The sequence below is a fragment of the Salvelinus namaycush genome, chromosome 16 (assembly GCF_016432855.1).
Source record: "Salvelinus namaycush isolate Seneca chromosome 16, SaNama_1.0, whole genome shotgun sequence".
NCBI lineage: Eukaryota > Metazoa > Chordata > Actinopteri > Salmoniformes > Salmonidae > Salvelinus > Salvelinus namaycush.
In genome coordinates this window covers 2,095,868-2,107,419 of record NC_052322.1, presented here as the reverse complement: position 1 = coordinate 2,107,419, position 11,552 = coordinate 2,095,868, and the positions used below count along the sequence as shown (strand labels likewise).

Here is an 11,552-nt window from a genome sequence, read left to right as displayed (position 1 = left end):
CCATTTAAGTGGAACAGCAGAGCAGTACACCAGAGGTACGAGATTTACCATAGATCACTGCCATCCGAACTGAAAGAAAAAGACACAAAAAGTCGGTACCTCAAACTCACTAAACTCCAATGATCAAACTTAGATATTGCTATTCATTGTTGCCACTACTTTTTGGAATTTCAGAATGGACTGACACATTGCCACTGCAGTGTGTGGATGGGTCATCATGGTTTGGGTTAATTCTACAAATTCAATTCTAATTCAATTACCTCTACCTCCATTACATCTACCTCAAGTACCTCATTGAATTCAGAGATAATTCAATTCCTCTCAATTCCAATGTTAGGTAGATTCCAATAAGTCAATTCCCAATTGAATATTATCCCCACCAATTCCACCAATTCAAATTCAATTCCCGAGGGCTTTCAGGCTAGTCACTGTTCAGACAGCTATACTGTAAATGTAGAAAATCAAGTTTAAATCATTTAAAACAAGGATGGGCAACTGGCGGGGTCTCAACTTACTCTTGGGAGTGAAAATAGTAGAATACACAGGTACCAGGTGCAATTTTGACATTTGGTTGTGCATCAAACAGTTTTTCTCTTATAGCAGTCACTCAATCAGCCCATGTCAGCGAACATTTTTTAGATTGGTAAGCGGCCAGCCATCTAAACGTGTAGTAATCATGGTCGAATTACCGACTGGGGGAACCCCATTGATTGACTTCGTTAGTCACTCTCACTCAGATGTCATACATAAAAATTCTCTCCACCCTATGGCAAAATGTGTAGAATTGCAGCAAATGAGCTGTAAAATTGCTAATTTTTCTCTCCGCCCAATGGCAAAATGTGTAGAATTGCACGAATTTAACTCTAAAACGTAAATGTTTTCTCTCCGCTGTCAAAATGTTTTCCTTGCAAGGTGGGGGGGGGGGGGGGGGTTCCAACAAAATGTAGTTTAGGGGCCCTAAAAGGCTAGGGCCGGCTCTGACTGCATGCGTGGGTGAAGATGTGGGTATGCAGACCCTGTAAGGACCGACGCCGGAGAGACGAAGCAGGTACGGGGAGTCAACATTTAATCAGGAACAGACATGAAACAAGACAGGAACAGCGTTAGCAAAACAACGACGTTCGACAATCAATGCTGAAGCGGGGAACAGAGCAGGGGAACAGACAGATATAGGGGAGGTAATGACAGAGGTGATTGAGTTGAGGTGAGTCCAATAATCGCTCATGCGCGTGACGGGGGAAGGCAGGTGTGCGTAATGATGGTGGCAGGAGTGCGTAATGCTGGGGAGCCTGTCGCCCTGAAGCGCCAGGGGGGAAGAGCGGGAGCAGGCGTGACAGACCCATGAACCACTGCGTCTCCTTATGATGAGTTCATATTTTTTGTGGCCCCCACCCCCATCAAAGTTGCCGATCCCTGATTTAAAACAAATCCTGCTGTCAACGTTTTATGCTAAGTGCATTAATTCCACTGCCAGGGAAATGTACAAATACTGATTTCCAATTAAATTCCAAAGATTAAATGTTTTTCCAATTCCAATTCAACTCCAAATCAAACAGTCCAAACAGTCTAATTCCACTTTGATTACAATTCCATAACTTGAAGATTGTTGAATTTCGAGGTCATGTTGATATATTCAATGTATGAGTATATTGGAACACATAGGAGACGCAGTTATTTTGAATCACCATGCCTCCCAATCTCTTCATCCTCTCACCTTGGTGTTAAGTCGCCTTCTGACTCGTCTCCAAACAGCAACCACGCCATAGCTGACTCAGGGGAAGACCTCTTCCCATACCTAGTGTACACAGAGAGGCCATCACTGTTACTGTATGTCACCAAGAGATATACATTGCTTGCTGGAGTGTGCTGACAGGGGTCCTATGATCATACCACATCCCCCTTGTGGCCATGAGTAGCCTGCCCACCTCATAATCTACAGCCCCATGAATTCCAAGACACTAGTACCTCAATTCATCTTTCCTGAGATCCCTTGTGTCCTATCTCCTCACCTTCTTCTCAACCGTATTGGAGGAGAAGATCCAAGGTCCTTCCCTTCGGACCTCCTTCTCACATGCGTTTTGAGAAGAAGGCGAGGAGAGAGGATGCTAGGAATCGAGGAAAGATTCATTGAGAAAGAGTAAAAGTGTCAAGAAATTAGACATTCTAAGTGCTTATACCCTACTCGGTGTACTCACTAATTACCAGTGCCCTTTTTATTTCCAGAGGCAAGATCACATATCTCTCATAGCTCCAAACAAGGAGAGATTTCCCATGCTCAGTAAGGCAAGCAATCCTCAGCTCCACAGACAGCGCCAAGGCTTTTAAAATATCTTTACTGAAATCAATGCCTGGCCATTGTGGAGTGATTCTCCCTTTGTGTGAGAACAGAGGGGCTGAACGGCACACAGCCCTTGCAGTGCACTGACAGCTCCAGCCCTTTTAATGATAGACTCTGCACTTTTTAGACGTTTAATAGGAGACTGGTTCAGGTTCCCTCAAACTCTACACGCCTACATGAAATCTCTCTCTGAGCAACAGACGTACCTGCACAGAGACACACGCGCAGATGCACAAGCAGGCACTCATAAGCACACACAGATGCAGACTCACCATGCACGCACACGCACACGCACACGCACACACACACACACACACACACACACACACACACACACACACACACACACACACACACACACATATATATATACCACTGTTGATATCGTTGTCCAAAGGAAGAAGACGCATGTTTCTGAGGACTCTTTTATTGTCGATAGTGACAAAAATGTCAATGTTGTGTGTGCATAGAAATGTAAGTTGCAGAGGGTTTCTACTGGGGTTTTCACATGTTGTGTAATAATAGGTAATTGCCCCTAATTACTTACTGTTACTTTGATAAGATTCAGCCATATGTTCTACTGTTAGTATTTTGTTAATGTTATTAGTATTCTTGAATGTTACAGTTGCCAATGCTGCTTTGTGTATTGTTTATCATATGCAGTGGTGACCTGTTTTGCATGTTATTTTGCATTAGTACGTGTCACATATCAGTTTGCAATGTAAATTAAAATAAAAATCATTGAGTTAAGAAAGCCTCCATACAAACATGGTCTCTTTTTTGCTTTCTTGAGTAAGGCAGCTCCAAAATGCAGGTGTTTCAGCCTAGCTCAGTGCTTTCTGTGGTGTTGGGGCAGCAAGTGGAAAATACAGAGCGTAGGGGTTGGTAATGATCTCTAGTTGCGCCGTGATTGGCTCAGTGTTCTGTCACTCGTGGGGACACTACGTCACTGCCAAATCTAACGGTAGAGCTGGAAAATTCAAGCCCCTTGGGTGATGCCATTGAGTTACATTAGAAGTGCCCATCCAAGAAGGCTTAAGGTCATTGGCCACAGATAAAATTACGTCAAATCACATTATATCTACAGTAGCTTTGATTGGACTAATCATGCCAACATAATAATTTCTAAATCTTAGCTAGCAGTCATCTACATTAATCAAGTCAACAATCTACTGGCAAATCCTTTTTAATCCTTGTCATATGAAGACAAATAATGATAAGAAATTATAGATGAAACGTATTGGTGCTCATTGGCCATTGTACATAAACATTACACAACAAGTTGGAAATCGCAAATTCAACAATGAGTGGTTTGGAAGGAATCAGTGGCTTAATGCAAGCATTGCAAAGCCATCACTAGCCTGCTATTCAGTGGAGTGGGTGTGATGTCCCAATTCTCGGTTTAAGGTTCTCTTTCCCAAGCTTAAAATGATAAACATTCAACACTGGCCATGCTGTCAATCCAGTATGATTTCTGCCACGCTCAAAACAACTGTTAACTCAGAACTGGGAAATTTGACTTCAGTGAGTTCAGGACAAATGGGAACTCAGGTAAAAACGAGCTCCGACTGGGAAAATAAGTTTTGAACGGTCATCCAACTCGGAATTGTACGTCTGGAACTTAGGCCTGCTTCTAGAGCTACGACCTGAAGATCACTGAAATCATCATGATTCAATCTTGTTTTTTTTCAGAATTCCCAGTTGTCTTGAAAGCACCATAAATCCAGAGAATGCCAGACTTTGATGACAAAATTTGCCCACAAGAAGGACCGCTGACCACCTTCCTGTTCAAGTGAGCACAGAACAACAAGTTGAGTCCAAAAATGTTATGTATGCTGCTGCATAAATGATGTAATATGCCAGGAAGATATGTATACTGTAGTTAAGAAAGTAATAGTAAGTGTATGTTGTGTAGTAAGCTGTTAGTAGCCCATGTGCCTCACCCTAATAATTTGGTATTTTTTCCCCTCTTAATTTTGCCAACTGTTCTGACTTGGTGGTGCACATGTAGCAAATCGTTTGTTTTAGAGAAATGTAATTATCTAATATTGTAAGAGCTTTCATTGTCTGCTTATATGCCCCCTTTATTTATCCTACGGTTCTGACTTGGTGTACAGAGAGAACACTGTAAGAACAGCTTACATGTTCTGAATTCTGTCGCTGTGCATTTGAAAAGTGCTGAACAAATAGTTATATTGACTATGTCCATCCTAGCTCGCTCATTAATGTCTTAATTGAAATTACGGATTGCCTCTTATCCGCTTGTCGTTGTCACACCCTGACCTTAGAGAGCCTTTTTATTCTCTATTTGGTTAGGTCAGGGTGTGACTAGGGTGAGCAATCTATGTTATATTTTCTATGTTGGCCTGGTATGGACCCAATCAGAGGCAGCTGTCTATCGTTGTATCTGATTGGGGATCATACTTAGGCAGCCCTTTTTCCACCTTAGTTTATGGGATCTTGTTTTTGTACTGTTGCTTTCCAGCCCTACAGAACTGTGCGTTTCGTTTTGTATTTGTTGTTATTTCGGTGTCATCAATAAAAGAAAGATATACGCCTACCACGCTGCACCTTGGTCCGATCCTTCCATCAACGAGCGTTACAGTCGTCCCCTTATGCTACAGTTCCTACATCTCAATTGTCAGTAGAAACCACATTAGTTTAAGCAAGTCAGCCATATCAGCTATGTTTTTTTAAAGGTAGTAAATGAGGCTGAATGAACTGTTTCGCTGCCAGACAAGGCTCTGCTGATAGCCAGGTGTAGCAGTGGTAAGATGATGGGACTGCTGTTGGGACAGCTTTATGTAGGCCCTAACAGTTTGTGGGCACCGTTTGTCACCATTATAGTGCAATTAATGTATTGTTTAGTGTTGTGTTGTGTTGTGTTGTAGCTTTGCTGGCATGCACCCCCCCCAAAAAAAATAAATGTGTATTTGCCCCACCAAGATTTACATGCTAAAATCGCAACTGATTGTATGCAGTATTACTCCGTACTGCCATAAGTGTTATTGAATTGGTTGCAAAAGTGGTTTATTTGTTGTATTGTTAAACATAGTATTTTGCATGCACACGCTACCACAGCGTTTTCCATAGTGACCTTTATTGCCATTGGCGAGCTTCTAGAGACACCCCAGACAGCTCTTGGAGCTTGCTCATGCGCAGAGTAAATTACGACCCTGTGGTACCAGGGCAGCTCTGCCAGCTCCTCAGCCAGATTCTCACACAAGGCTGGAGAGAGAGGCTGCCATAAATCTTGACCCTTTGTCAATCCACGTAATTGGTTTCTCTCTCTCTCTCCAATAGGTGAATGTTTATGTTTATATTGATGCCGATAGTTATAACTCTTAACTAATACTGTTTAGTGTGTGTTATATCTTTGTCTTATAGAACCACAACAATAAGATTCCAAGTCATTCGGATTACTAAAATCATATAAATATCCTCAAATGTAAACAGCTGTTTGTGTGTGTGTGGTGGTGACTATCAAGAGTACAGCACTATACTGGGCAGAACCACACCAATCAGCTATAAGTATATAGCGGGTGAGGGCATTCACATTGACCACTCAGACGGGTGAGGGCATACCAGCCAATCGTTTTTACGTGGTACTTCTAGATGGATTTATTGACTAACAGTTTTTACATGGTCCGTAATTCTTCCCGGATTTAGTGACCAATAGTTTTTACAGCTGTACTGAGAGACAGGGGCAATTCCTGTTGAGCTTTCCTCTTGCCCCAAGACACAGAGACAGGACATGCTACTTTTTTCCTATCCAGCACACCAGTCATTGGAGATCACACATGCACTGTACAGCAAGCAGCGCATCATTGCCTACAGCAGTCTTGTCCTTACAACCCAGGTTGAGGGAATAATGATAGCAACTCATTATAGATCAGTATAATGAAGCCAGACCAGACCAGACAGGTCAGGTATATTTGCCGGTAATAGCACATCTCCATTACACAGACCAAGGTCTCAGTGGAGCCATTATAGGTCTCTATCGCTGAACTCTATCCCTCTACGCAAGGTAGGTCAGTGATGGAGCAAAACCAGGGCTCCTTTCCTTTCCATACCGTCATTATTTTTAATAACTACACTCTGCAATCTCCACATACTAATCTCTCTGCTGCATATGTGGCTTTCCAAAACTGGAATTAAGTTATGTTATCACAGTGTTCAGAACAACAGGCTGGGTAGAGAGCCAAGAGAACATCATTATCCTCAGGCTTGGTTCAAATATCCTCTATGGAAAATGTTGTTGTCATACGCACATCTTTAAAAACTAAGGTGCTGGGCTAATAAATCATATTTGTAAAGAATCATAATGAATCACAGAGGTGCATATGGTCATGAACGATTATAATCAAAAGAGTCAAACACAAAAATTCAGATAAACAAAAAGTTCCATATCAGATTATGCATATTGTTTATGAGTTGGCACCCCATATTTATGAACAGCTGTGCCTGGTGTCCTTTGTAGTGTGCTGTCTCATGAACTGATATGATGTATTCAGGTGAGAGGACACCTAGGGCAGTTGATTCGTGACTTGCCCTTCGTGCCCGCTCCCATACCCTATCATTTAGTATTTCTTTGTGACTCATTTGTATACAGGTAGAGCAGACAAGTCACATCCCTGATTGGCAGATGACTGGCAACCCTGATTAGAAGCACCTACTGCTCATCGGTTGTTCTCTACAAATGCTGTTTTGAATTAAAATAAAATTGTACCTACACACTGAAGAAGGCTGTAATGCCGAAACGTCTGTGTAAACTATCCCTGATGCAATTAAAATAATTTAAGTAAGCTTTATGCAACATATTTTTGAGTGCGAACCCACTACACCTTTCTGTTCATAAAGGATTATAAAGTGCCTTCGGAAAGTATTCAGAACCCATTAACTTTTTTCACATTTTGTTAGATTACAAAAATAAAATAAATATTACATTTACATAAGTACAGTACTTTGTTGAAGCACTTTTGGCAGCAATTACAGCCTTGAGTCTTCTTGGGTATGACACTACAAGCTTGGCACACCTGTATTTGGGGAGTTTCTCCCATTCTTCTCTGCAGATCCTCTCAAGCTCTGTCAGGTTGGATGGGGAGCGTTGCTTTTTTTTCCTTCAGGTTTCTCCAGAGATGTTCGATCAGGTTTAACGTTGGGCTCTGGCTGGGCCACTCAAGGACATTCAGAGACTTGTCCCGAAGCAACTCCTGCGTTGTCTTGGCTGTGTGCTTTGGGTCGTTGTCCTGTTGGAAGGTGAACCTTCACCCCAGTCTGAGCTGGATGGAGTGTGGCTGGAGTGTTTACGGACATATTCAATCTCTTCCTATCCCAGTCTGCTGTCCCCACATGCTTCAAAATGTCCACCATTGTTCCTGTACCCAAAAAAGCAAAGGGGACTGAACTAAATGACTATCGCCCCGTAGCACTCACTTCTGTCATCATGAAGTGCTTTGAGAGACTAGTTAAGGATCATATCACCTCTACCTTACCTAACACCCTGGACCCACTTCAATTTGCTTACCGCCCCAATAGATCCACAGACGATGCTTTCACCATCGCACTGCACACTGCCCTATCCCATCTGGACAAGAGGAATACCTATGTAAGAATGCTGTTCATTGACTATAGCTCAGCATTCAACACATAGTACCCTCCAAGCGCATCATTAAACTTGAGGCCCTGGGCCTGAACCCCGCCCTGTGCAACTGGGTCCGGGACTTCCTGACGGGCCGCATCCCTGGTGGTGAAGGTAGGAAAAAACACCTCCACTTTGTTGATCCTCAACACTGGGGCCCCACAAGGATGCGTGCTCAGCTCCCTCCTGTACTCCCTGTTTACCCATGACTGCGTGGCCATGCACGCCTCCAACTCAATCATCAAGTTTGCAGACGACACAACAGTAGTAGGCCTGATTACCGACGAGACAGCCTACAGGGAGGAGGTGAGGGCCCTGGGAGTGTGGTGCCAGGAAAATAACCTCTCACCCAGCGTAAACAAAACAAAGGAGCTGATCGTGGACTTCAGGAAACAGCAGAGGAAGCACCCCCCTATCCACATAGACGGGACCGCAGTGGAGAAGGTGGAAAGCTTCAAGTTCCTCAGCGTACACATCACTGACAAACTGAAATGGTCCACCCACAGAGAGAGTGTGGTGAAGAAGGCGCAACAGTGCCTCTTCAACCTCAGGAGGCTGAAGACATTTGGATTGGCACCTAAAACCCTCACAAACTTTTACAGATGCCCAATTGAGAGCATCCTGTCGGACTGTATCACCGCCTGGTACGGCAACTGCACCGCCCGCAACCGCAGGTCTCTCCAGAGCCCAACGCATCACCGGGTGCAAACTACCTGTCCTCCAGGACACCTACAGCACACAATGTCACAGGAAGGCCAAACATATCATCAAGGACAACAACCACCCGAGCCACTGCCTGTTCACCCCATTACCATCCAGAAGGCAAGGTCAGTACAGATGCATCAAAGCTGAGACCGAGAGACTGAAAAACACCTTCTATCTAAAGGCCATCAGACTGTTAAATAGCCATTACTAGCACATTAGAGACTTGAAATCACTGGCCACTTTAAAAATGGAACACTAGTCACTTTAATAATGTTTATATATTTTGCATCTTATATGTATGTACTGTATTCTATCCTATTCTACTGTATCTTAGTCTATGCCACTCTGACATTGCTCTCCCAAATATTGATATATTCTTAAATCAATTCCTTTACTTTAGATTTGTGTGTTTGGTTGTGAAATTGTTAGATATTACTTGTTAGATATTACTGCACTGTTAGAGCTAGAAACACAAGCATTTTGCTACACCCACAATAACATCTGCTAAACACGTGTATGTGACAAATACAATTTGATTTGATTTGAGCACTTTGGTGCTGGTTTTCACCAAGGATCTCTCTGTACTTCGCTTTGTTCATCTTTGTCTCGATCCTGACTAGTCTCCCAGTCCCTGCTGCTGAAAAATATCCCCACAGCATGATGCTGCTACCACCATGCTTCACCATAGGGATGGTGCCAGGTTTCCTCCAGAAGTGACACTTGGCATTCAGGCCAAAGAGTCCAATCTTGGTTTCATCAGACCACAAAATCTGGTTTCTCATGGTCTGAGAATCTTTAGGTGACTTTTGGCAAACTCCAAGCGGGCTGTCATGTGCCTTTTACTGAGGAGGGGCTTCCATCTGGCCACTCTACCATAAAGGCCTGATTAGTGGAGTGCTGCAGAGATGGTTGTCCTTCTGGAAGGTTCTCCCATCTCCACAGAGGAACTCTGGAGCTCTGTCAGAGTGACCATCAGGTTCTTGGTCACTGCCCTGACCAAGGCCCTTCTCCCCTTATTGCTCAGTTTGGCCTGGCGGCCAGCTCTAGGAAGAGTCTTGGTGGTTCCAAACTTCTTCCATTTAAGAATGATGTGTTCTTAGGGACTTAGGGACCTTCAATAGTGCAGAATTGTTTTGGTACCTCTCCCCAGATCTGTGCCTCGACACAATCATGTCTCGGCGCTCTACGAATGATCACATGGGCGTGTATTCCAGCAGTTTCCAAAGTCATCTTTATTTTACTGTTGCCTAGGTTTTAAATTGGACCAATTTGTATATAATCCTTTGACCATATGTACCTCTGCGATTAATTATGATTGACTATGCACAAAAGTGAATGATATATTTTGGGATGTGAGCACTCAATAAAGTGGCGAATTGGGAGCATCAACAGTGTGTGGGCCTTCCTGTTCATTATTAGTTAACATATCCCCCATAACTTCTCCTGTGACCTTGGCTATAGTGGTCATTTGACCTCTTAAGATTATCAGCTAAATTTGATTGGAATTTAGGGAGGGGCATTTTTTATTTATTTTTTTGTATTCAAATTGAATGAAGGAACATGTAATCAGTCTATTGGTTGTTAGTAGGAGCTTACGCTTCCTCAAAACCCGATAGGCTGAAATGTTTGCTTTGTTAGAGTGCTGACTCACTCACCTCTGTCTAGTGATGAGGTTTATGTAGTGTCGCAGCGCCGTGTTGTATCTGGCCCATTCCTCCGGAGGCGCGTTGTTGTCGGGGCTCACAGGCTTGGGCGGATAGGCATCTGCGAAGGTGCCCAGACTAACCAGCACGCACACGAGGAGGGCTACGAGGATCAACCAGGGTCTCAGTATGTTGGCCATCTGTAAATAAAGAATGTCGTCAAACATTTCCCTGAAAACTGCTGGACATAGTTTTATTTTAGGTGAAACTTTTTGATGAGTAAGATGAGTAAGATTGTGTATTTTTGAATGGAGGATTCATTAGAGACGCGTTAGCAGGTGCTCTGTCTATGGTGCCGAAATGTGTGCCAAAGTTGTTTACGAAATAAATACATTGGTCTTCAACCTATTGATTTTACAGTGCTAGGGAACATTCTGGAAGTGTTAAGTAATGATAATGAAGAATTGCTTTTTACTCTAACATTCGGACTTGCTACGCCAATCGGTCGTTCTTGAATTGCGGTGGCAATCCCTTGCCTTTGCAACCATGAAAAACACTTTCAAATGACAAACAGTTACACATGCATGTTTTTTGTTTATATTGAAGTGTTTATCAATGATAAAACAATGCCACAAAACGTTATGTTTATACATTGTTTAAAGTACTGTGGGCACGCAAATTAGCTTGTCCCAATAGAGACCCAGTATAATTTTATGTTTTTGGGGATTTAAAGATATCTATCTATTATTTTGAATGCTAGAATGTAAATACAAGTATTTTTAATATATTGCATGAATCAATAAAAAAGGCTATTATTTTATATATATATAATGTGTACCTAAGTGTTATGTAATTGGTGTTAACACTTTGAAAATCACTCATTACAAAGGATATACAAGGACCTTGAGCATTCCCTCCAGTGGCAAACAGTTTTTGGGGAGTGGTCTTTATTAATGAAAATGATTAACTAATCACACCCTTTTAGTATGTCATAAATTGTCGGATTCCCTTGATCATTTGGTGTGTCTAAATGATACTAAGGGTTAAAGGGTTAATTAATTGACCTTATATTTGGGCGTTTGTTGCCTCCATTTAAGAAAATCCTCAATTATCAAAAATGTGTCATTGGTGTTACTACTCCTAGGGTGAAGTCAGCATTAGTGGGACACTTTTTGGGGAATCACTATGTATAAAATCAAAATCAGCCAACCCTACTCAACTAATG

At 42.5% G+C, this 11,552-nt stretch overlaps 1 protein-coding gene across 1 annotated transcript; it reads right to left on the bottom strand.

Moving 5' to 3' along the window:
* Positions 1–1,671: 1,671 nt before the first annotated feature.
* LOC120060849 (peptide Y-like) lies at positions 1,672–10,527 on the bottom strand. Its single transcript, XM_039010264.1, is given in 2 exon segments — positions 1,672–1,795; positions 10,340–10,527. Coding segments are annotated over 2 exon segments (312 nt in total).
* Between the last annotated feature and the right edge of the window lie 1,025 nt (positions 10,528–11,552).